Source organism: Pan paniscus, chromosome 7 (genome assembly GCF_029289425.2).
Source record: "Pan paniscus chromosome 7, NHGRI_mPanPan1-v2.0_pri, whole genome shotgun sequence".
Lineage (NCBI taxonomy): Eukaryota > Metazoa > Chordata > Mammalia > Primates > Hominidae > Pan > Pan paniscus.
The window spans coordinates 35,706,606-35,733,297 of NC_073256.2; the positions used below are offsets into that span (position 1 = coordinate 35,706,606).

Genomic DNA, 26,692 nt, shown 5'->3' on the forward strand with positions numbered 1-26,692 from the left:
TAGATGATGACGCGTCACGCAGAGGGGGCGGAGGGCGCCCCCCGGGGGCGGGGCACGCAAGTGACGGCGGCGTGGGTGGTAGAGCGCTGGGCGGCCAGGCTCCCTGGCTGGCGGGTTTGGGCGTCTGGGCCGTTAAAGTGGGACCGGCTGTTCCGGGCCGCAAGTTTCCCTCTCCAGCCGCCCGCCGTTCGTAGCATGTCCCCCAGAACCCGGGGAGCGCAGGCAGGACAGGCTTAGAGAAGACGCGGTCCCCAGCGCTTGGGCCACGGACGTCCCACCCCGCTCATCTGTCGCTGGAGAACCGCCGGGCCGAGCCACTGGGAGAAGCAGGCCAGAGCCTTCCAGGGCCTCCGGCCGGTGGACCCGAGGAGGATGAGCTGGCTCTTTCCCCTGACCAAGAGCGCCTCCTCCTCCGCGGCTGGGTCCCCCGGTGGCCTCACCAGCCTCCAGCAGCAGAAGCAGCGCCTGATCGAGTCCCTCCGGAACTCACACTCCAGGTGACTGGTCTCTGCCTCTCCACCGGAGGAAAAAGTAGGGTGGGAGGGCGGGCTTGTCCTAAGCACCCTCGCAGCGCCTCAGTCTGCTCCCCACCAGCTCCTCATGTGGTTTACCTCCCTTGGTTGTGGGTCACACGCTTGCTCTGCCACTCCTGCCCCCTTTTACTGTTTTCCTTCGGACCCTCCCTGCCTCCTGCCGCACCACTGCTCAGCGCTTCTAACTCGGATTTCCTCATCCCTCCTGACACATAGCTGCTGACTGTAATCTCTCAATTTCTCTCATAGTCTATTTCCAGTATCCCTTGCTGCCCAGGCTTCGCCACTGATCTTTCCCTTTGCCCACCTGATTGCCGCGTCAGCAGAATTGTTAAAATACAATTGTGAAGAGTAATCTCCAGGTTTCACAAAGAAGGGAAAATAGAACTGTTGCAACATCAAAGGAAAGGGAAGCCAGAGTTTTCATCAGTGAATGCTTCTCGTCTGAGAGTCACTTATCACGTAGTCAGTCTTCTTGAGACTCTAAGATTTACCCTGTTGGAGCAGTCTCTCCCCATCTCACAGCGACCAGTGCATGTACATTTCTCACTTCTTTCATAGTCTTGTCCCCACGCTCAAGAATTACTTTATGTTCATCTTGATTGTTCTGTTGTCTTCCTGTGAGTTTTTCATTTTATCATGGTCAGTTTAGAAATATTTTTACAATTCATATTATTTCAACTTTTACTGTAAATTGGTTTGCTGCAGCCTTTTACATTGCAAATGTCTATGGTCTCTAATGGTTTTCAAAAATTAGAACTGCTTCTTTATATTATATGCATTTTGCAAGTATATTTACTTAACAGTTTCACACTATTTTAAATAAAGATGACAACATTGTTAAGTCCCTAACCCTTTTTTTTTTTTTTTTTTTTTTTGCCGGGGGGACGGCTCTCCTGTTGCCCAGGCTGGAGCGCAGTGGCGCGATCTCGGTTCACTGCAACCTCCGTCTCCCGGATTCAAGCAATCATCCTCCCTCAGCTCCCCACACCCCTCCGAGTAGCTGGGATTACAGGTGCGCGCCACCATGCGCGGCTAATATTTTGTATTTTTAGTAGAGACGGGGTTTCACCACATTGGTCAGGCTGGTCTCGAACTCCTGACCTTAGATTATCCACCCGCTTCGGCCTCCCAAAGTGCTGGGATTACAGGAATAAGCCACCTCGCCGGGCTCTTAGCCCTTTTAAAAATATTATTTTCATACAGTTAAAAAATACGTATCCTCAGATAATATCGAATAATTCTTATTTAAAATGGAATAATTTTTAATTAAATAGTCTAGTTAATAGAAAAATTTACTGCAAAATCAGTTTGGCTAAAATAAGGCCTGATGCTGACTGAACTTTAGGTGTTTCTTGGTTCGTTGTCTCAATTGTTCTGTTTGTTCAGAACTTTCAAAAGGTGAAATTTTATGCTGTTTAACAGAAAAGAATGGCAGGCTGTTATTGGTGCCTTTCATTCTGGAAAATTAAGTTCACAAAGTTCTTACAAGTCAGTCTTACTGCAAATCATGTTCTGTACTGACCTTTAAGAGCTACTCTCACAAGGTATGCTTATAAAATAAGAGGACTCGTTTTTAACATGTTTGTTCCCTTAGAAGTTGTTACCTTGCTAGACTGTATACCGAACCAGTCCTGCTATTGCAGAAACACTTTTTTAGAACCACACTTTTGGAATTAATTGCTTTTAAACCTTAGTATGTAGTATTATGTTAAATATTTTCAATGCTGACTAATTTTTTTCTTCGAGGATGGAGTTTAATTTTTTAAATACTCCAAAGTCTCTTGCTGCTAAGGCTGGTAAGTAAGGGAAGTAATTGATGTGAAATTTATAATTTTGGCCTCCCAAATAAAGTGAGATTCTATAGCAGCAATTGTTAATGTAAAGAGTTCTGGAATTGGCTTAAGAGGATCAGTAAATACCCTGAATTGGATACAGAAAGGATTGATTTTATGTTTTATTTTTTGAACCAGAAATTATGAACGTATGATTGGACATGATTACATTAGGTAATGTAATATATTTTGTAGTGTTATGAACAAATAACTAAGTATTTTATTGTTTTAAGTTCTTTTATAAAAACACTTGAAGTTTTATTGAGATGTTTCCCATTTACAAATTATACTCGAATAATTCTGTAGACACTTAAGTAGGTCATATGCTTCCAGTTTTCAAAGAATGGTACAATCCTGGAAAATGCCACTCACCTATTCTTGTTAGTCCACCCTTTTAAATAATGACATATATTTGTAAGCTGGGAGGTAAAAAATAATCTGTCTGTATGGTATCTAATGTAAAGATGGAAAAGGTGTGATATCTTTTCTCATCAGTCATAAGGGGCACAGCTGACCCTCCTGTAACAAAAGACAGGTTAACAAGCGAAAAGCATAACAGATTTATTTAATCAAAGTTTTACACTGCATGGGAGCCTTCAGAAATGAAGCCCCAGAGACCGAAGGAAAACTGTCTGTATTTATGATTAGGTTCAATGAAGAATGGACAGCCATGTAGAAATGTGATTGGACAAAAAGAGTATGGTAATGGTAATAGACAGAGGTGGGGGAAACCCGCCAAGGCCTGTTTGTTCAGATTTTTCTTGGCTTCTCTGTATAACCTTCTACTCCTCTAGTGGACGGGCCCGGGCTCATATGGAGCGAGGGTCTTCAGGGCGGAAGGGAAAGTGACCTTTCTAGATTTTTTGTAGGGAAGAAGGGTTGTAGTTTGTAATATACCGCCCAGGGGAGGAGGAATTCTGGTTTCTATGACTTCTTCAACGGAGAAAGAGGGGCAGGAGGTGGTCAGAGAGAGCTTTACTTCTGAGGCCCTCCAGACTCCTTTAATTCAAAGTAATCAGCCTACCAAAGTGCGATATTTTGGGGTATTGTTTTCTGAGCCCCAATACTGGCAATATGTTGCCTGATTACCTAAATTAGTGGTACGACTTACACTTAAAAGATTTTTGTGCGAACAGACAGATTGGTTATTCTAAAGGTGTGGTGTGTAAAAGTTGAAAGAATTTCCAGTGTTTTTTTTCCTATGAACAGTACAAAAACTTGTTACATGAGGAATATCAATATCTTGTTACATGCTGCCCACCTCCCTCATGTTTCGTTTTATGTCTCTTCTCCAAATGTAAGCTCAATAGGTGAATATCTTTTTTTGGCCATGAAAGTATCTTTTCTTCTGCTCTACTAAGTAACCTTTCTCTACCCCATTCTGTCATCTCCCTTCCAACTCTTACCATTTTTAACCCCTTACAATTCCGAAAATTCCACTTCAGCAGTCTCTTTTTGTCCCTTTCTCTAATGATTGTGAACTTTTTAGTTGCCTTAAATTCTTATCTCCTCAGCTACCTCAGTCTTCTACCAAAAAAATAGGTGAATTTTATGTAAATTTTTTCATCTGAGTCTCAACAATATGCACGGCAAATGAGATAACTGTCATAGATGACACGCACAAAAAAGTGTTTAACCAAAGTGTTTAAGTCAGCTGTGAAAATGGAAACTAGAAATTATGCCTCCTGGGCTCAAATAATATGTTCTCTCTTCTAAGTATCACTTACCACAGTATTCAGTTTATCACCAAAATTCCTGACTTTATGGACAGGAGTAGAACTAATTCTGTTTCTTATACTTCCTGAGGAAGCTGACTTTATGGACACTGTTGGTTTTTCCCTCTGCAAGGCCCATACTTTGTGGAGGCTGGAATCTTTCAACCCAGCCTCCACTAGAGGTGAATAAGGATTGTTTATGCCAGTGATGATGGTCTCATCACCCTTCCCCCCAAGTTACTGTGGAAGCAGGACTCTTGGTTAGTGGGAGTTGGAGGGGAAGTCTGCTGGGGAGCTGCTCAAAATGTTTTCTCAGCAATAGTAACAAATGACTGGGAGGAAGAAATGTCTCATGTTTTGGATATTTTTATGTGAGACAACCCTGATCCTCCAATTCCTATCTGTAAAATCAGCAATTGTGATTCCTGTCCTGCAGGATTTTTGATAACTAAAAAATATATGTAAGACATTTGGAAGAGTATCTAGCACATAGTAGGCATAGGACGAATTACATTCCTTCTTTCTACTGCATAGAATCAGTGTGCTTGAATCTTTGCCTCTTAGCCTATAAGCTTCTAGCCAGCTTATTGTTTGTAGATCTCTCATAAGCCTACCTACAACTCATCTGTCTCTGGCTGAACTACTTCTGACTTTCCATTTAGAAAGCAGGTCCATTCCAGAGAGTTAGTTTCTTCATAAAATTAGGCATGATGCAGGTAAATAACCTAAAATATTATCTTGCACACAGGAGATGTAAACAGCAATTGTTACTGTATTTTGTTCTTGTCCGTATCTTTAAAATAGTAGTGCCATTCTCCATAGTCTTTAAAATTTGTTTTAATATTTTCTTTTGCTGCCAGTCTGCGGATTCCGTTGTTCTGATTGCCTAAATGTTTAGCCTTAAAACTTCTTGTAGAGTCAGCTCTTGTATAGTTCTCCCCCACAGCTGCTAAGCTTAGCCTTTTGATCACAGCTATAAGACTTTGTCCCCCTATCTCATGGGATTCGGAGTAAGCTTAAATTCCATGCTCTTGTTTCTATAGAATTCATTCTCAGCTCATAAGGACTCACACACAAACTTGGTAACACAAGAGATATTGTAATGAAGGGATGTGTATGTCTGTGTTTCAACCCGTCGCATGTTATATATTTTTATGAAAAGGATTTATTATCAACAGTCAAAATTTGCAATTTTTGTATTAAAATTTCCAGGTTTCCTTTTTATTTATTTTTTGAGACAGGGTCTCCCTCTGTTACCCAGGCTAGAGTGCAGTGGCACGATCACAGCTTACCGCAGCAATCCTCCCACCTCAGCTTCCCAAGTAGCTGGAACTACAGGCACATGCCATCATGCCTGGCTCATAAGTTTAATTATTTTTGTTGTTGTTGTTGTTGTTTTGGTAGAGATGGGGTTTTGCTATGTTGCCCAGGCTTGTCTCTCAAACTCCTGGGCCCAAGCGCTCTGCCTGGCTTGGCCTCCCAAAGTGCTAGGATGACAGGCATGAGCTGCCACACCCAGCCCAATTTTTCTTTATTTAATAGACTTTATTTTTAGTGTAGTTTTATGTTCACAGCAAAATTAAAAGGCAGAAGATTTCCCCTATGTCCCCTGTCGTCTCTAACTCTTCTTTTAAAATGGAAAATCTGGAAAGATTGGTTTCCACATAGCAACATTTGCTTCAAGCTGAAGAGTAGCTGTCTCCTTTGCTGGGCTACCCACTACCCATTTCACTAGTTTGTTGGACTACAAGCAGCTGCCTTCATTCATGTGTGTTACCTCGCTGGTGTAGTTATTTGATAGGAAAACTTCTTTATGGAAGGAAATAACATTAACTTGTTGTAATAAAAAATTCTACAAGCATCTGTTATGCCTTAGCCCATTGAAGCTACAGAAATCTCCAAAATATCAACATTTTGACTGTGTAAATGCACTTTGAGCTCTATGTAGTAAACTTTAAAATTATGCGTATCAATCCTGTAATTAAGTTAAAACTTTGACACATTAAATTATATTGTCTATTTGCAACCAGTGATTAAGACGTATAATTGCAGAGCGTATGACGCAATAAAGCATGGTACCATTTAAGAAATACCATACAGCTCAAGTGCTCAGTTAATTTTCTCATTAGAAATATTAGTCCGTTACTGCTTTAAAAAAAAAGTTATGATAAGGCAGTCATTTCTCCATTGCTAGTTAAATCAGCTACATCTGCCCCTCCCCCCAACCTGAACTCCTTCCAAACCATTTCTGCTGTTGCTCACCTAAGCCGAAAACCTGTGCCCTCTTCCATTTCCATTCAGTCTTCCATGTCTACTACCACAAGGTTCTAACAGTTCTCTCTGCCTCCAGCCTTTTTCCCTCTGCCTTTTCTTCCACGTTGCTGCCAGAGTAATCTTTCTAAAATTCAAATTTGACCATGTCACTCCTTTCAGTAGTTTCCTAACTCTTGTCAAAAAAGGCCAGCCACCTTAACTTGATTCCTGGTTGTCACAGAAGATGGTGATGTGACTGGTGGAAAGAAATCAACAAACAGAATGTAACGTTTCATATATGGCAAAGGCTATGGAGACTTTTGGAGAACTTGTGTTATTTTGTATCTGAAGCTTTTCTGATAGGGCTTCTCCATTTAAAATGTACACTGTATTTCCCTGATTCACTTTTCTGAGTATTAACTCTTTTAAATGTAACTCAGATATTATTTTTTCCAGAAGACCCCACTGCCGCTAGGTTAGGTGCTTTCTTCTGTGTTTTCATAGCTCTTTGTACATCTCAGTCATTATCATGTGTTCTATTAAAAAAATGTGAAATAAGTGCTCCATGTTACACAGATTTTGAAAACAAACACAGTTTACTTTGGAATTTCTCAAAATGTTTAATGTGCTAAAGTGGATCAGCATTCTCCAAGAGACAGCTATAGTATGAAGGATTTTCCAAACAACACTGAACCATTTTTGGAGCTGTTTGTTTTAAATTTCCAGTTTCTTGCTTTTTCATTCTTATATCAGTTGTGTAAGTATGTGTGTGTGTGCAAGTGCTATTGTCTTTTGTTGTTCTGATGATATTACATAAATTTATACTCATCTTGTCTTTGCTCTTTTTTTATGTTTCAATTTGTTGAATTTGGTGCACAGTTTGCGTGATTTTTTTTTATTCAAACCTTTATGACGTTCTCATTTCTGTATTTGAGCTTCCCTGTTGACTTGTTTGTGAATACTTACTGTTTGCCATAGTCTGCTTCTGGTGATGAAGAATAAGAATGACGAGTCCTTAGGTAGGGCAAGTTGATAGTTATCTTCTGGAAAAGGAGGCTTCCTGGGGAGTCAGTAGCTGTCATGGGGTTAGTAACTTCCTGAGGAGTCTCCGCTAGCTTAGAGGCTATCTCTGTGTTAATCTGAATGCAAATATTACTGCTGTTTACCAGCAACAAGCTGGAAACAAGCTAGGAAAAGAGGCTAATTGCCTAGCCTACCTGCTGCTCCACCAATGTCACCCTGTTGATTAATTACTCTGAGAAATGCTCCTGACCTGCCTTCTTCCCCCCAAACTCTTAGTTTGCACTGACCTGGTTCAAGGGCTTAGAGGACCTTCAAACTGCTCCAAACTTTATATTGGACTTATGTTTTGGATTGTGATTTTTTCCTTGTTTACTTTCTTTTTCTTCTTTTTTTTTTAAATGTTCACTCCTTTCTTACATGTAATCCTTTCTGTTTGTCAGTTTGCTCAAAATTTATCTGTATATGGTAGTTTTTGCTTTTCAGCACTGTTATGGATTTGCTTTTTAAAAATCTGTTTTGTACTTCTATCAAAACATCACAAGTACCCCATAAATATGTATAACTATTATGTATCCATAATAATTAAAAATAAAAAATCTGTTTTGATTTTTTTATCTAAATCATAGAGATTTAGATAGGATGTTTGTCTGTCTGTTCTCCATCTATTCTAAGCACTTGAATCTTTCATTTGCAAGATTCACCTATAAACATTACTTGAGTTACCCAACACTGAGGGAAATGCATGACATCATTATCTTGAATTGATGTTTTTAGTAACTTGAGTTTCTCATCACACTGTATGCTCATTCAGAGCACAAAACACCCCATATTCATCTCTGTATTTCCATTTCCTTGCAGGATGCTGGATATATGGTTGGTGTTCAGTTAAACTGAGTCTTATGAAATCAAACTAAATATAAACATAAATACAAAATATAAACTAAGTGGGCCGGCTGCAGTGGCTCACTGAGCGCCTGTAATCCCAGCACTTTGGGAGGCTGAAGCGGGTGGATCGCCTGAGGTCAGGAGTTCGAGACCAGCCTGGCCAACGTGGTGAAACCCTGTCTCTACTAAAAATATAAATATTAGCCGGGCATGGTGGCAGGTGCCTGTAATCCCAGCTACTAGGGAGGCTGAGGCAGGAGAATCACGTGAACCTGGGAGGCAGAGGTTGCAGTGAGCTGAGATAGTGACATTGCACTCCAGCCTGGGCAACGAGAGTGAGACTTCGTCTTAAATATATATATGTGTGTGTGTGTGTGTATGTGTATATATGTGTGTATTTATATAAATTAAGTGATAAATTATTGTTTATTCTGTAAAAGGAAGCTTCAGAAATAGTGCCTCTGTTGCATTTTTAAATCTTTTAAAATTGATACATGTACAAGACCTGTACAAACACTAGGTCTTATTTCTTTTATCAACTGTATATTTAAACTCACTAATTAATTTCATTTCCCCTCCTGTTTACCCTTCCTAGTGTCTGGAACCATCACGCTACTTTCTTTCTTTGTGGATCTACTTTTTTAGCTTTCACATATGCAATGTTTGTCTTTTTGTGTTTGGTTTATGTCACTTAACTTAATGACTTCCAGTTCCACTCATGTTGCTGTAAATGACAGGATTTCATCCTTTTTTATGGTGGGATAATATTCTGTTGTGTATTATGCCACATTTTCTTTATCCATTCGTTGATGTGTACTTAAATTTATTACATATTTTGGCTGTTGTGAATAGTGCTGCAATAAACTTGGGAGTGCAGCTATCTCTTTGATTTTTTTTCTTTATTTTGGCAATATACCCAGTAGCAGAACTGCTGAATCATATGGCAGTTTCATTTTTTTTTCAAGGTTCTAAAGGTACAGAGATATTGTTAGTCTTTTGAGGAACCTCCATACTGTTCTCCATAGCAGACTCCAAATTAGTTGTACTAATTTACATTCCCACCAGCAGTGTATCAGGGTTCCCCTGTCTCCAAATCCTTGCCAGCATTCGTTATTGCCTGGCTTTTTGATAAAAGTCTTTTTAGCTGGGGTAAAATGATTTTTTTTTTTTTTTTTTTTTTTTTTGGAGATAGGGTCCCACTGTGTTTGTTGCCCAGACTAATCTGGAACTCCTGGGCTCAAGCAGTCCCACTTCAGTCTTGCACGTAACTGGGTTTACAGGCGCACACCACCACACCCTGTATGCTGCTTTTGAGAAATGTTTGTTGAGATCTTTTGCCAATGTTTAAATCACATTATTTGTTTTTCTGCTTTTGAGTTGTTTGAACTCCTCATGTATTCGGTAGTTAATCCTTTGTCAGATGGATAGTTTACAAAAGTTTTCTCCCGTTTTTTGGGTTGTCTCTTTACTTTGTTGATTGTTTCTTTGCTGTGTAGGTTTTATTTATTTATTTATTTATTTATTGGAAATAGAGTTTCGCTTTTGTTGCTCAGGCTGGAGTGCAATGGCACTGTCTCGGCTCACCACAACCTCTGCCTCCCGGATTCAAGCGATTTTCCTGCCTCAGCCTTCCAAGTAGCTGGGATTACAGGCACGCACCACCACGCCTGGCTAATTTTGTATCTTTAGTAGAGACAGGGTTTCTCCATGTTGGTCAGGCTGGTCTCAAACTCCTGACCTCAGATGATCGGCCTGCCTTGGCCTCACTGTGTAGGTTTTTAGCTTGATGTAATCCCATTTATCTGTTTCTGCTTTAGATGCCTGTGCTTTTGAGGTCTTACACAAAATTGTTTGCCTAGAACAATGTACTGAAGCATTTCCTCAATGTTTTCTTCTAGTAGTTCCATAGTTTCAGGTCTTAGATTTAAGTCATTAATCCATTCTTATTTGATTTTTGTGTATGGTAAGAGATAGGGTCTAGTTTCATTCTTCAGCATATAGTTACCGAGTTTTCCCAGCACTGTTTATTGAAAACATCATCCTTTCTCCATTGTATGTTCTTGGTGCTTTTGTTAAGATGAGTTGGCTGTAAATTATATTTGGGTTCCTTGTTTTGCTCCATTGGTCTGTGTGTTTGTTTTTAGGCCAGTAGCATGTGATTTGGTTACTATAACTTTGCAGTAAATTTTGAAGCTGGATAGATAGTGTGATGCCTCCAACCTTGTTCTTTTTGCTCAGAGTTGCTTCAGCTAATCAGGGTCTTGTGAGTCCATATAAATATTAGGATTATGAACAGTGAAAACACATGGATACAGGGAGGGGAACATCACACACCGGGGCCTGTCAGGGGGCGTTAGGGGAGGGATAGCATTAGGAGAAATACCTAATGTAGGTGACGGGTTGATGGGTGCAGCAAACCACCGTGGCACGTATATACCTATGTAACAAAACTGCACATTCTGCACATGTACTCCAGAACCTAAAGTATAATTTGTAAAAAAAATTGTGATTGTTTCTATTTCTGTGAAGAATGTCATTGGTATTTTGCTAGGGATTGCTCCAAATCTGTAATTTGCTTTGGGTAGTATTGTCATTTTAACAGTATTTATTCCTCCAGCCACAAGCATGGAATATGTTTCCATTTTTTTTGTACATGTCCTCTTCAATTTCTTTCATCAGTGTTCTATAGTTTTCCTTGTTTAGATGTTTCACTTCTTAGGTAAAATTGTTTGCTAGGTATTTTATATTCTTTGTAACTATTGTAACTAGGATTACTTTTTTCTTTAGATTGTTTATTGTTAGCATATGTAAATGCCACTGATTTTTGTATGTTAATTTTGTATCCTGCAACTTTACTGAATTGGTTTATCATTTCTAACAGGTTTTTTGTTTGTCTGTTTTTTTGGTGGAGTCTTTAGGTTTTTCCATTCGTAACATTGTGTCATCCGCGAACAAGGCTAATTTAACTTCTCTTTTCCATTTTAGATGCTGTTTATTTCTATCTCTTGCCTAATTGCTCTGGCCAAGACTTCCACTATTATATTGGATAAAAGTTTGAAAGTGGGCATGCTTGTCTTATTCTAGATCTTAGAGGAAAGGCCTTCAGTTTTTCCACATTCACTATAATGTCAACTGTGGTTTGTTATATATGGCCTTTATTATTTTGATGTATATTCCTTCTATACCCAGTTCGATGAGGGTTGTAATCACAAAGGATTTTATTGAGTGCTTTTTCAGCATCTGTTGAAACAATCATATGTTTTTTGTTCTTGGTTCTCTTAATGGATATATCACATTTATTGATTTGCATATATATTGCACTGTCCTTGCATTCCTGGGGTAATCCCACCTGATAATGGTGAATGATCTTTTTTAATGTTTTGTCGAATTTGGTTTGCTAGTATTTTGTTCAGGAGTTTTGTATGTATGTTAATCTGTAATATTGGCCTGTAGTTTTCTTTTTTCTTGTTTCTATGGGTAATGCTGATCTTGTAGAATGAGTTTGGAAGTAGTCCTTCTTCAATTTTTTTGAAGCATGAGTAGAATTGTTATTAGTTCTTTAAGTGTTTGGTAGAATTCACCAGCGAAGCTATCAGGTCCTCAGCTTTTCTTTGATGTGAGACTTTGTATTATGGCTTTAATCTCATTATTATTGGCTTATTGAAGTTTTCTATTTTATCATGGTTTAATCTTAGTAGGTTGTATATGTCCGGCAATTTGTTCCTTTCTTTTAGGCTTTCCAGTTTTTTAGCATATAATTCATAGTAGTGCCTAATGATTCTTTATAGTTCTGTGGTCTCAGTTGTCACATCTTCTTTTTCATTCTGACTTCATTTATTTGGGTCTTCTCTCCTAGTTCATCTAGCTAAAGGCTTGATGATTTTATCTTTTCAAATAACCAATTTTTCATTTTCTTGATCTTTTGTATTTTTGGTCTCAACTTCATTGATTTCTGCTCTGATATTTATATTTTTTCTCCTTTTAGGTTTGGTTCTTCTCTAGTTCATCAAAGTGCATAGTTGGGTTGTTTATTTGAAGTCTTTTTACTTTTTTGATACAGTCATTTGTTGCTATAAACTTTCTTCTTTGTATCACTTTTGCTTTATCCCATAGATTTTGGTGTGTTCTATTTCCATTTTCATCTGTTTGAAGACTTTTTAAAATTTACTTTTTAATTTCTTTGTCACCCCATTGGCTGTTCAGTAGCATGTTTAATTTCCACGTGGTTGTGTAGTTTCTGAAGTTCCTCTTGTTATTGTTTTCTAGTTTTATTGCATTGTGGTCAGAAAACATACTTGATGTAATTTCTGATTTCTTTGAGTTTGTTCAGACTTGTTTTGTGGCCTAAGATATGTTCTGTTCTGGAGAATGTTCCATGTGCTGATGAAAAGAACATATTCTGCAGCAATTGAGTGCAGTGTTCTGTAAATGTCAATTAGGCCTATTAGGTCCAATGTGAAGTTTAACTTTGGTGTTTCTTTATTGATTTTCTGTCTGGATGATCTTTGCATTACTGATAGTAGAGTGAAAGTCCCCTATTGTTAATGTATTACAATCTGTCTTTCTCTTTAGGTTCATTAATGTTTGCTGTATGTACTTTGGAGCTCTGGTTTTGGGTGCATAGATATTTGTAATTGTTGTATCTGCTTGCTGAATTGACCCCTTTATCATTTTATATAGTGACTTTTGATTCTTTTTATAGTCTTTGATTTGTAGTCTGTTTTATTTGCTGTAAGTATAGCTACTCCTGCTCCTTTTGGTTTCCAGTTGCATGAAATATCTTTTTCTACTCCTTCACTTTCAGTCTACGTGTGTCTTTGTATATGAAGTGGGTTTCTTGTAGGCAACATATTCTTGGGTCTTGTTGCTTTATCCATTCAGCCACTTAACGCCTTTTAATTGGAGAATTTAGTTCATTACATTAATTATTGATAAGTAAGGACTTCTTCCATTTTGTTGCTTGTTTTCTGGTTGTTTTTAATCTCCTCTCTTCCTTTCTTACTATCTTCCTTTGTAGGTAAGTGACTTTCTTTGGTAGTATGTTTTAATTTGTTGCTTTTTTATGTTTAGTGAATCTACTATAGGTTTTTGTACTGTGGTTTTCATGAGGTTTACAAAAAACATATATGTAATAAGTTATTTCAAAGAGACAATAACTTAGATCACAAAGAAAAGAACAGAAACAAAAATATTTATGCCTTAATTCCTTCTCCCCAACATTTTGACTTTTAATTGTCTCAATTTACAGATTTTTATATTACCTATCTCTTAACAGGTTGTCGTAGCTATTGTTGTTTTTGATAGATTTTTATTTTGGGCCTCATACTGGAGTTATAAGTGGATTGCACACCATAATTACAGTATTAGAGGATTCTGGGTTTCTCTGTACTTAATTTTACCAGTGGATTTCATGCCTCCAGATGTTTTCTCTTTGCACATTAATTTTTTTTCTTTCAGACTGATGAACTCCCTTTAGCATTTCTTATAAGATGGGTCTTGGGGTGAATTCTCCATGCTTTTATTTATGTGGGAAAGACTTTGATTCTCCTTCATATTTGAAAGATAACTTTTCTGGTTACAGTATTTTTGGATGGCAAGTTGTTTGTTTGTTTGTTCGTTTTTTCCTTTCAGCATTTGGAAAATGTTGTTCCACTCCCTTCTGGCCTATATGGTTTTCATTGAGAAGTCTGTTGCCAGACAAATTAGAGCTCCTTTTTATGTTGTTTCTTTCCTCTTGCTGATTTTAGGATCCTCTCTTTGTGCTTCACCTTTGAGAGTTTGATGATTATATGCCTAGGAGTAGCCTTATTTGTGTCAGATTTGTTCAGTGTATCTGACCTTCCAGTACCTGGATATTTATGTCTTTCTCAAGCTTTGGAAGTTTTTCTGTGACTATTTCTTGGAATAAGCTCTCTACCCATTCATCTGGCTCAACTTCCTTTTGAACACCAGTAGTTCTTAGATGTGGTCTTCTGAGGCAATATTCTGTATTTCGTAGGTGGTCTTCATTTCTTTTCAGTCTTTTTTCTTCTTTCTCTTACGGTGTATTTTCTAATAACCTGTCTTCAGGTTTACTGATTGTTTCTTCTGCCTGATCCGTTCTGCCCTGGAGAGCCTCTAATGTATTTCAGTTCAGCAAACATATTTCTCAGTTCCAACACTTCTGTTTAATTTTTTATTATTACTTAAATCTCTTTGTTAAATTTCTCTGACAAATTTCTGAATTTTTTGTTTTATCTTGGAGATCACTGAGTTTCCTTAAAACTACTATTTAAATTCTTGTTCAGAGAGCTCACATATTATTATGTCATTAGGGTCAGTCATTTGTTCTTTGCTTCATCCGCTTAGGGAAGTCAAGCTCCCTGTTTGCTCTTGTTTCCTGTGGATGTGCATCTATGTCTTTACTTTGACAAATTAGTTATTTATTCTGGTCTTCTCTCTCTGGCTTGTTTTGGTTTTATTGAATATATTTGCTTAAAGACTCTTTACTGTAAGGTTGCTGCCTCCTTTTTGGTTCTCAGTGGCACTTTAAACCCAGGTTTGCCTTGGCTCTAGTAAGTACCTGGAGCAGTGCCCATCTCTAATGGGGGAGCTCCCAAAGGGGATAACCCAACAGTGTGGGAAGGCTGGCAAACGGTTCCTGCCCATGGTATCTGTGGAATATATCTCCTACAACATGGAGCTGCTGAATAGGCACTCTGATTTGGTGTTTTCTTTGGCTGCAGAGAGGGCAGTTTCCAGGGTTGAGGATGGTAGTCTTGCCTCTCCCCTTTATCTCTGGCTGTCCTCAGGAATATTTCTCCCTTCAGTCCTCATGATGCTTCTGGTGAGTTGAGGCAGGGATGAGTCTCCTGCCAGGGAACCAAAAATGGTGGGAAAGCCGATTGTTCACCTCGATCTTACTTTTTCCAGTGTAGAAATCGTGAGTCGAGGGGAAATTTTTTGTATGCTTGATGCTGGGAAGATTGTGGGGAGAGGCATCACAGATATGGAAGTCCGATTCTCTTACCATCTGCTCAGAGTTTTTTCACTTCTCTGTGGCTCTGAGAAGTGACTGATCCTCATATTTGAGTTCTGGGATGTCGTTGGTGTTAATCTTAGTGTTACATATTTGTTGTTTTCTGTGACATTAAGTGAAGCCAGCTTGCTTCTGTGACACCATTTTGGAACTTGAAATCTCTAATGCATATTAAGGTCTATTTGTTTCCATTTGGGGGACTATCAAAGAAATGAGGATGCCAGTTAATCTATATTCTTAATAACAAAGTGATATATTATTACAGCTTTATTTAGCCCCAACAAATTCAGAGCCACTGAGGTAAAACCATAGTAATTCTCTTCTCCCAGAGAAACTAGAAAATGAAATTATTAATTTACAGGTCATTTACATTTTCTCTTGTGTTGTGATTAAAATATTACTTTAAAGTGTGTGTGTGTGTGTGTGTGTGTGTATTTACATTGAAAATAGTACCACTGTCAGTTTAAAGATATGGTTATAAGAATGTTTATCAAAGTGTGGTTTGTAAGAATAAAAGCTGCAAACAATCTAAATATCTAATAGTAGAAAATAGCTTAAATAATAGTATGACCATATACTACAACATTATGCAGCCATTAAAAATTATGTTGTAGGCCGGGCACGATGACTCACGCCTGTAATCCTAGCACTTTGGGAGGCCGAGGCAGGCAGATCACGAGGTCAAGAGATTGAGATCATCCTGGCCAACATGGTGAAACCCCGTCTCTACTAAAAATACAAAAATTAGCTGGGTGTGGTGGTGTGCACCTGTAGTCCCAGCTACTTGGGAGACTGAGGCAGGATAATCGCTTGAACCCGGGAGGCAGAGGTTGCAGTGAGCCGAGATCTCGCCATTGCAGTCCAGCCTGATGACTGAGTGAAACCCCATCTCAAAAAAAAAAAAAAAAAGATATTGTAAAATAACATTTACTAATTTGGAGAGATAATCACAATTGAGTAAGAAAAGAGTAACTTACAAAATTGATGTACAGTGTAATTATATTTTTATTTTAAATAAGGCTATGAATGTGCAAAGAAGTTTAGAAGATTATAGAGCAATATGTTTACAGTGGTTTTTTGGTAACTTTTTTTAATGAGAATGAATGTTTTGGAATAAGTTTTTTAAAAGTATTAAAATAGCAACATTCAAAATCACATTTGTGATGAATATTCAGGGAATTATTCCTGTTTTAATTAAGTAAAACAAGTACTTATCTGTTGTTTAATGCAGCTAATCAAAATGCATTTCTAGATTGCCATGATTAACTTGTTTTGGAATTTGTTGATGGTTCAGCTCTCATTAATATTATAAGTATCACCTTCTGTTATTTGTGATACCTAGTTCGTGAAGAAAACTTATTAAAAAATTTTAGGAACTGTCATCAGTATAACTGGAGAAAATGAATTGGACATTTCTAACCAATTATTTAGATAAAAATTATTTAAATCAAATTTATTTTAATATGTTTTCAATGAAAATTTTCTATAAAAATCTGAACAATGTCTGAAAAACTGAGGAGTTAAAACTTCATTGGAAGGCCAAGGCAGGCGGATCACTTGAGGTCAGGAATTCGAGACCAGCCTAGCCAGCATGGTGAAACCCCTTATCTACAAAATATATATATAACTGGGTGTGGTGGCACACACCTGTAGTCCCAGCTACTCATGAGGCTGAGGCAAGAGAATTGCTTGAACCCAGGAGGCAGAAATTCTAGTGAGCCAAGATCGTGTCACCACACTCCAGCCTGGGCAACAGAGCGAAACTCCGTGTCAAAAAGACAAACAAAAAACTTTAATACTATAAATCTAGAGAGGGACCAACCTGCATGTTCTACATGCCTATTTAATAATAGCTAACATTTATTGAACACTTATTTGCCTGGTACTGTGTTGGGGGATTTACATGCATTATTTTGCGTAATCTAACAAATCTTTTAGGTGGGTAGATTTTTTTTTAACATCTCCCTTTCCCATTTGAGAGAAAAGGCTTAACTTACCCATGACAGTAAATAAATGATAAAGACAGGATTTGAACCCAGGAAGCCTGACTTGAGAGGCAGTGCTGTTAATCACTAAGATGCTCTAGTTGACTTTGAACTGGTGGATGCTTTTGTGACCAGTATTTATTTCCTTGAACAATGACCTCTTCAGGTTCTAAAATAATGTAGAGGAATAAAAAATTTAGGCCATTCTGTTGATTATGTGGTGTTCATACAAGGGAGGAGGTTTTTCAGTCCAAACCTAATTCCCAAAGAAAAACTTCCAGAAAAACTGTTCAAGTCCTAATATTGAGTGTCCACTTGAGTCTTTTCTTAATCGTTTTTTCTAAATGATAACTCCATTCCTTAGGATATCAGAGAGGAAAGCTTATCTACATCTACAGTTTTTCTGTAACTCCATCCCAACACTTTTGAATCTTTTAAGCTATCTTAAGATTTACATATCCTAGAGGCTGGGTTTTTATCAAAGGACCAAAAACAGGGAAATAAGAGGTTTTATAAAGCTGTTAGAAGAAGCATCCAAAAGAACAAAAAGCAAATCATTAGTCATAAGCTAGATCTTTGAAGGGTGTTCATGCTTGAAGAAGTTTCATGTTCATTTCAATATTAAGCTTCCTCTGCAACCTCACCTCATTAATACTACTTAGCATTTTCCCCCTTGGAAATGTTATGAATATTGGTTAGAATTTCAAGTGAGCCCCCAAAAGACTTGCTTAGTGTATTATAGTTGTAATAATATATGCCTGCAAATAACAATAAAACAAACTTATGAATGTAGAATGTTAAAGTATCAGGGACTTAGAAGCCAAGAATTATATTACCTGCCAATACCAAAGACCCAAGAATGGTGGCTAAAACAAGATAAAAGTTTATTTTTCTCACACATAAAGCAAATTCAGAGTTTGACAGTTGCATAGTCATCAAGGACCCAAGCTACTTCTTTCTTTCTGCCTAGCTTTCCTTAGTGCATGGCTTCAATTCTCAGAGTCACTCATGGTGGAAAATGGCTATTAGAAGTCTAGTTCCTAGATCCAAGGAGGAGGTAGAAGGAAGGCAGGAAGGGCAAAATGGGCTCATATCAGTTGTCTATTATTTTGTTCCCTTTAAGATATTTTCCTACAATTTCTCCCTACAACTTTCCTGTACATTCTACTGGATGGGATTTAAGTCTATAGCAACAACTAGCTATAAGAACTAACTAGAACCTTGCTACCCAGAATAAAATCAGGCTTCTCTACTTAGAAAAAAGGGGATATTTGTTTTTGGAAAGCAGCCAGCATCCTCTGTCATAAGATTGTAGGATGCATCTCATCTAGACTTTTAAGTTCAAGCTGTTAAGACCCAGACTTCCCCAGCTGCCGATATTGCTTAATAGTGGCAGTTAAAACCCAGATGGATTGCTCATCTGTATTAACCGGAGAGCACACAATTGCTTCTGCTAATGGTGAATTGGATAGAGTGATAGTAAATCAGTGTAGCATTAATGAAGAGTTTTTTCTTGCCTCTTTACCTCATCATCCCCCTTCCCCTGGATAGTTCAGAATGTTACTGTGTGCTTAGATGATGAGCCTTTCTAACTATGATCATTTTCCTTCCCCTCAAGATACAAGTTATGCTGGCTATCCAGATTCTGTGATTAAAAATAAAGGTAGTTTTAGTAGATTCTAGCACTTAACATTCATTTTTAACAATAATGGTTTCATGACTTTGGGTAAATTTTTTAAAATTTTCTCCTGCAGTATAGCCGAAATACAGAAAGATGTGGAATACAGATTGCCATTCACCATAAACAACCTGACAATTAACATTAATATGTGAGTAGAATTGTATCCTACTTTTTCATGTAAAAGGACTTAACAGTTTTTTTATTGTTTCTTAGTTATTAGAAATAAACTTTTAAGGTGAACTTATTTCAAGTAACTATAATTTATAAAATAGTGCACAATTCAGTGAAATAAAAATATTCGAAAGCTATCACTGTTATAGTGTTATAAGAAAGAAACTAGAAAAGAGGAAATGCAATAAAAATGTGTAATACTAATTCTTAGTACTGGAATTGTTTTTATTGATTAGCACTAAACTCTTAGCTGGAGGTATGCTGAAAAATGATAATAAAAAACAAAGGGGTTATATACATAAAGCCATTAGAGATAGATTCACCTTTAAATCAGAAACAAGTTAAAATATTCCAAATTTCAGCAACAGATATACTACATCAACCAGAAAGTTCAAGGTTAGATTTGATTTGCTGATCATTTTTAAGAAAAACAAAAAAGTTAAAAATATAATTATGAGGGTTTTACTTAAGTTACAAAAAGTTGGACAAAGTGATTGCTGAAATAGCAATTTAGCCTTAAATGCAGCTATGAGGCTGTAGTGTGAAAAGGCTGTGATTACCTGAGGTTACGTTAAGTGGCTGCTGCTAGAGCAAGTGTTTGAGCCAGATAAGAAGGCACCTAACTTGAAGACAGGAACCTTATCATATTCACCTTCACGTTCTCCTTGCCTAGCATACTGCCTGTACATAGGAGACCTTATTAAATACTAATGAGTGAATTAAAGCATGAATATATAAGTGCTATGTTAACGATATATGTGAGCTTTTTTATTTATTTACTTATTTTTGAGACGGAGCCTCCCTCTGTCGCCCAGACTGGAGTGCAGTGGCACAATCTTGGCCACTGCAACCTCCGCCTCCCGGGTTCAAGCGATTCTCCTGCCTCAGCTTCTTGAGTAGCTGGGATTACAGGCACGCCCCACCATGCCCGGCTAATTTTTGTATTTTTAGTAGAAAGACAGGGTTTCACGTTGGTCAGGCTGGTCTCAAACTCCTGACCTCAGGTGATCCACCCGCCTCGGCCTCCCAAAGTGCTGGAATTACAGGCGTATGTAAGCTTTTTGAATCCTCACAGCAGCCTTGCAAATTAGGGCAAATTACAGAAACACGGTTAGTAAGTAGCATAGTCAAGATACAAACTGGGCTCCAAAGGCCATTTAGTGCCTTTTTTACCAGACTAGTTTTAAAATCTTCAGCTTTGTAAATGAAGTAGTTTTATCTGTCATCAAATGACCAGGTAGAGCTAAGCAGGAGAGGCCAATAAGGACCCAGTTTTCTTTTCAACAGTATGACCAACAAATAGTTGTCTGAACCATCAGGGGAACAAAGAGACAATTCAAAGTAAAATATTCTTGAGTTTTAGAGATTTAGAAACAGGGTTTCATATCCAGTAAACTCTCATTTTTAAGATTTCACTCACTAATCTTGGTTTTGTAGTAGTTCAAAAAAGGTTAAAATTTCTGCTTTTGTGTGTGTGTGTGTTGAAAATTTACTGTTCTTTACGTGAAACCATGTGATTGACCTCTAACTTGGGAGAGATGTGTCATTTGGGGCATTTAGAAGGGAGCCGTGTAGAACCAAGTCTTGATGACAGCTACAATGTTTCAATCCTCCTACTTTACATTTTATCCTCTTTAGAAATACAGTAAATAGTGAAATAATGTTTCACAGCATTTTATTTATTTTTATCTTACTTTAGTTTTTCAAAGATGAGGTCTCACTGTGTTGCCCAGGCTGGACTTGAACTCCTGGGCTCAAGTGGCTCTCCTGCCTTAGCCTCCCAAGTAACTGGGACTACCATGTAACTGGGACTCCCAAGTAACATGCACCACCATGCCCAGCCGTGACAGCATTCTCAAAGTAGAAAAACCACAGAAAATTATATGGCTAGAACCTGTGGTCCAATAAATAGCCAGACTGGACTAGTATGGTTCACCTGATAAAAATGCCTGATCTAATTTTTATCTAAGATTTTGTATAGCTTGGTATATTGTGTTTGAAAGCAACTAATTGGCATGATGTGAAGAATATTCTATAATTCATGTCCATATTTCACATTAAGATTTTACTGTGTTGAATGACTAGTCTTGTTACCAAATTTTAGTCTTAAACATATTTTCAGACAACACCATAATAGAGCACTTATTACTAAATAACCCATATCAAAGTGTGAAAATTTAATTTACTTTTAATTAGCTTTGTTTTAAGATTTTGACCATATAATGTACCTTTGTTATCTTTGTTTTTGTTTTTCATCTGTTCTACCTCTACCAGATTGCTTCCTCCACAGTTTCCTCAGGAAAAACCAGTGATCAGTGTTTATCCACCAATACGACATCACTTAATGGATAAACAAGGAGTGTATGTTACCTCTCCATTAGTAAACAATGTATGTATATGGGATAATTTATTTCAGGGTAGTATAATAGGTGTATTACTTTTCTACTAAATATTTTAGAAATCTGAAATGCATTTAAAGTTTCATTTTGTCATGAGTACTTTTTTTAAAAATTGAATATTTAAGACTACGCCTTAAAGTTCTTACAATATGATATTGTTGATTGTGAAAGATTGTAACTTCCATATACTCTAGTATTTACCTTTGAACCCTCAAATTATTGTAAATAGTCAAGTAAGGAAATATTTTGGCTCCATTTTTGATTCAATGGACTTTTAACCTGTTTACTAATCACCAGATATTTATGGTATCGATTCTATAAGAAAATGCTATAACTTGTTAATTGCTAATATCCTTTTTCATTTAATTCTTGACCTGCAAAAGTAAGTTAATATTTAGAGTGACATTATCCTAATGAGACTTTATAATCTTTTTCTGGAAGTGATTTTAAGTGTCATGTATCTTTACTTTCAGTTTACAATGCACTCAGATCTTGGAAAAATTATTCAGAGTCTGTTGGATGAGTTTTGGAAGAATCCTCCAGTTTTAGCTCCTACTTCAACAGCATTTCCTTAGTAAGTATATTTCTAGTAAATAAAAAAGTCTGCCTGTATTTTAATGTATTAATCAAAATATAGTTTAAAAATTCAAATGATGTTAAAAATCAGTCCTCTGATTTCTACATCCCCACAAATACATCCATATTTTCAGAGGCAACTGTTTTACTCTTTTACCTGTTTCTTCTAATGTTTACCTACATCTTTCTGAATAATGTATGCATACTTCTATCACTCGATTCTTTCATTTTAGATATTATCTGTTGGCCTCCTATTGTAATAGATGAAGATTTCAGCTGTTTTTCACTAAACTTCCTTTCTCCTCACTGTCTCAGTGAAATTATATCATGATTTTTAATATTATTCCATATTTGGTGTATTTATTACTGTGACTCTCAATATTGTCCATTGCTGAGCCAAGTATGTTACCATGTTTACATTTCCCTTATGGTGCAATTTTTTGCCTTTTTTCTGGAATTCATAATTACCTACATTTTGTATTTGGTTTGGTTTTGTTTTAGATCGTCTTCATTTTCCACATCATCTTAAATTTTAAGATTTTACTAAATTTCCACAGAGCTTTTAGCAACTATGAAAAATATCCTTTAAACCATTTTTTTCGTATCAAACCAGTAAGATAATACCTGGGTTTCATTGTTTCCTTCACATTCAGTGCTCCACTTCTTCCCTCCATTCTGAGTTACTCTCTATGACGTTTGAGTAACTCTCACCAGGAATTTCCTTTGTTGTCATCCTGGGATTTTCCCTTTGCCACTTTCTTGTATTGGTTTCTCCATTTCTTAGATTTCATTTTTCCCTTTCTCAGGCCATTTCCTAGTTTCTTGGTTTACTGCCTTCCAGTAGCTTCCTGAATAAAGTCATGTTCTCGTACTAAAGATACTGTTTTAGTCTTGTTCTTGCATTGCTATAAAGGAATACCTGAGACTGGGTAATATATAAAGAAAAGAGGTTTAATTGGCTCAGGGTTCTGCTGGCTATACAAGAAGCATGACATTGTCATCTGCTTGGCATCTGAGGAGCTTTTACTCCCGGTAGAAGGTAAAGCGGGTGCAGGCACATTACATGATGAGAGCAAGACTGAGGAGTGGGGGAGGTACCACACCCTTTTAAACAGTCAGATCTCATGAGAACTCACTATGGCAAGGACAGCACCAAGAGGATGGCATTAAAGTATTCATGAGAAATACACCCCCATGATCCAGTCACCTGCCAGCAGGCCCCACCTCCAACATTGGGGATTGCAATTCGGTATGAGATTTAAAGGGGAAAACATCCAAACTATATCAGATGAATAACAGATTACCCTAAAAACTTTTGGTTGAAATAATGACATTTATGTTTTTATAAGAATCTACCATTTGGTTAGGGACCAGTGGCGATAACTCATTTTTGCTCCACTTTTTGCATTACCTGGTGTCGTCTGGCAGTTAATGTTGGCTTAATGGTTAGACTTCAGTGCTGATACATCTATATGTGGCATCTCCATGTGACCTGTGCTTCCTCACTGCGTGGCAGGGGTGAGATCTGAGGGTCAGGATCCCAAGAGAGAGAGCATTCCAACCAAGTGGAAGCTGTATTATCTTTTTTGGTTTAGGACCTGAATGTTATTCAGCATCATTTCTGCTGCATTTTCTAAAGTTAGTCACCTAGATCCACCCAGATTGAAAGGGGAGGGAAAGTAGACTTCATTTCTCGATGGGGTAGCAAAGTTCAAGAAGTGCATATGGGACTGGAAATCTGGTTGTGGCCATTTTGGAAAATAAAGTCGGTCACATTCTTCCTCCTTGCCGTAAGAATTCACCTCTTTCCTATATGTGAATAGGCACACTCCCCTTTCCCCAAGAACTTGCAGAGTTCATCATATTATAGAATCAGGCTTGTGTTCTTTCATCTAAATCAGATTCAAGTACAGATGAGGTTTCTCACTTGTGTTCCTGAAGAACAATTCCTCTTGATCTGAAGACAACGGAATTAAAGAGACAAGGTATCTGCCCCTCACACACCCACTGTACAATGGTAGAACAAGCCTCGGGTAACCACTATAGATTCCAAAAGAGAGGAAATAGGAAGCACACAGGAGCCACTGGTTCATAACAGTACTGAAATCCAATTGGGCACATTGTTTTTTTTATTAAGACTTAGTTAATGGAAATGATTCTTCATAGAGTAATTTTCGTTTCTTGGTTCTGCCTTCTGTGTCATAATTCCTTTCTGTAAAATGTAGCCCTTGTTTCCAAGTGCATAGTTTTTTCAGCCTGCTTCCTGCCTGTAGAAATTAAGGGTCTGTTAGCCTCTTTTTCATTTGGTACTTTCTCTGTCCCTTATAGACCCAAGATGACACAATTCCTTTAACATGCTTATGATTGGCTGGGCGCGGTGGCTCGAGCCTGTAATCCCAGCACTTTGGGAGGCCGAGGCAGGCGGATCACGAGGTCAGGAGATCGAGACCATCCTGGCTAACACGGTGAAACCTCGTCTCTACTAAAAATAAAAAAAAGTTAGCTGGGCATGGTGGTGGGCACCTGTAGTCCCAGCTACTCGGAAGGCTGAGGCAGGAGAATGGCGTGAACCCGGGAGGAAGAAAGAGCTTGCGGTGAGCTGAGATCACGCCACTGCACTCCAGCCTGGGCGACAGAGCAAGACTCCGTCTCAAAAAAAAAAATGCTTATGATTTCTTATGAATCCATTTTTCATTCATTTCATTAAACAAAAGCACCACCCACTAAGCTCTGCCAAATAAGCTATTGGGCTTCCAGTGAGGCTGCTGAGAGACAATGTCTTTAAGATTCTTTGAAGCCCTAAGTGGCTGTTTTTCTTACTCGACAGCACTCTGAGGCTCTGCCTTGGCTATTCAGAGGTGTTAACAAAGGATCTTCTAGCCCATGCTGGGTTTGAACTTTGCTTTTAGAGGTGTTTCTTAATTTGAGAATCTTAGGGAAGCTAGGAATGAGAGATAAATTTATTTTCAAATCCAGGAAATCTCATCTTTCATATTTAGCAGTTCTTTAATTTCTCTCTCTCCTCACATTTTACTACAGCCAGCTAGAAATCAGGTGGCACCATCCGCACTGCCTGGAAATCTCCTTAGCTAGATCATCCAATTCACTAGGTACATTTTCTGTTTTCCATATTATTGCATGCAGCAGTATTGGTAAACTATCCACTAATAAAAAGTTATCCTTCCAATGACCATCTGCTCAAAGGCCCACCAGGCTCCTCCTAACAGCCTCTTTGAGGCCCATTAGACCTTCATGATCTTCTGAGGGGACTTCCAGCCTATAGCTCTGCTTGGTCCCAAAGCTACTCCCACACTTTAGATTTTTGTTGTTGTTGTTGTCATAGCAGCATTCCACTTCCAGGTACTTCAGCCCTCTCCCCCTCATCTTCTTCTTCCTGTTTTCTATGTTCTAGAGTCCTGAGTCCTTATTTTCAGATAAAAAATGTATTCAAAACCCATGCTTCTATCTTCTTTAGTAATAGGGTTGGATATAAACTCATTTACCTTATTTGAAAATACAAACCGACAAGTTTACTTGTTTTCATTTCAGATAAGTTCCGGGATATAGTACCATTATGAAAAATCAAGTTTGATGCATTTCTTAGATTATTTTGTGGGTTGTACGTGCTACTGAGTTCAAAATAAAGCAGATTGGGTCAGAATTATTGATTTAAATTCAAGGATATTACAAATACTCTCTCATGTTGGTTTTATTGTTTCTAAATAGCTTGTTATATTCACATACATATCACTAATTCCTTCAGATAAAAGTAATTTTAAGATAAAGATGAGCCATCGTTTGAAATGAACAAGCTGATTAGAAAACTTAATTTTTTCTAGGGGTCATATATTCACCTGGCTCAAAATTCAAGAAGTATAAAGGAGTATAGAGTGAAAATCTCCGTGTCACTTCTTTTTCCCTTGCAGCTTAATTTTTTTTCCTCATTAGCATCTAAAGTTATTTGTTTGGGTTTGTGTATATATAATTCCTGAGCTGTTTTATTCATCTACAAGAAAATATATATAGTATTGTATTTTCCCCCTTTTTTATATGAATGGTAGCATATTTTGCCCTTCCTTTTTTTTTTTTTTTTTTTTTTTTGGTGGAGGGGGTCACTAAATGATACGGTTTTGGAAAGTTTTTCATGTTAGTACTAAGACACTTCCTCATTATTCCTTATAGCCACAAACTATTTGTTTTATGGGTGTATTATAATGTCTTTAGCAAGCCTGAGAGATATTTTCATGTTTTCTAATCTTCCCTCAAAAGCCCATCCTACTTCATTGCCGTCAGTGCTGCTCCAGTAAATAATCTTTAAAATAATATTTTACCCAAATGTGAGCTTATTTGTTGGATAAATTCTAGAAGTGTAATGCACATTTGTAGTTTTGACAAATGCTGCAAAATTGCCCTCCAGAGTACTTGTACCAGTTTCTGTTCCTATACAATCCCTATTTTCCCCAGGCTGGAGTGCAGTGGCGCGATCTCGGCTCACTGCAAGCTCGGCCTCCCTGGTTCATGCCATCCTCCTGCCTCAGCCTCCCGAGTAGCTGGGACTACAGGCGCCCACCACTACGCCCAGCTAATTTTTTGTATTTTTAGTAGAGATGGGGTTTCA

General features: G+C 37.7%; 1 protein-coding gene across 6 annotated transcripts in view; it reads left to right on the forward strand.

Moving 5' to 3' along the window:
• Position 1: 1 nt before the first annotated feature.
• Positions 2 to 26,692, forward strand: part of VPS37A (VPS37A subunit of ESCRT-I) — a 48,616-nt gene continuing 21,925 nt past the window's right edge. Inside the window, exons 1-5 of one of the 6 annotated variants that reach the window (XM_008977327.4) lie at positions 401 to 497; positions 18,866 to 18,910; positions 19,002 to 19,076; positions 21,374 to 21,488; positions 21,972 to 22,072. In XM_008977327.4, coding sequence (XP_008975575.1) covers positions 21,444 to 21,488; positions 21,972 to 22,072 — 146 coding nt within the window. In that variant the 5' untranslated portion in view covers positions 401 to 497; positions 18,866 to 18,910; positions 19,002 to 19,076; positions 21,374 to 21,443. Of the gene's footprint in view, positions 498 to 18,865; positions 18,911 to 19,001; positions 19,077 to 21,373; positions 21,489 to 21,971; positions 22,073 to 26,692 lie in introns of all 6 variants that reach the window. The other 5 variants (XM_003823655.6, XM_008977326.6, XM_008977328.5 and 2 more) reach the window with 5 other exon arrangements.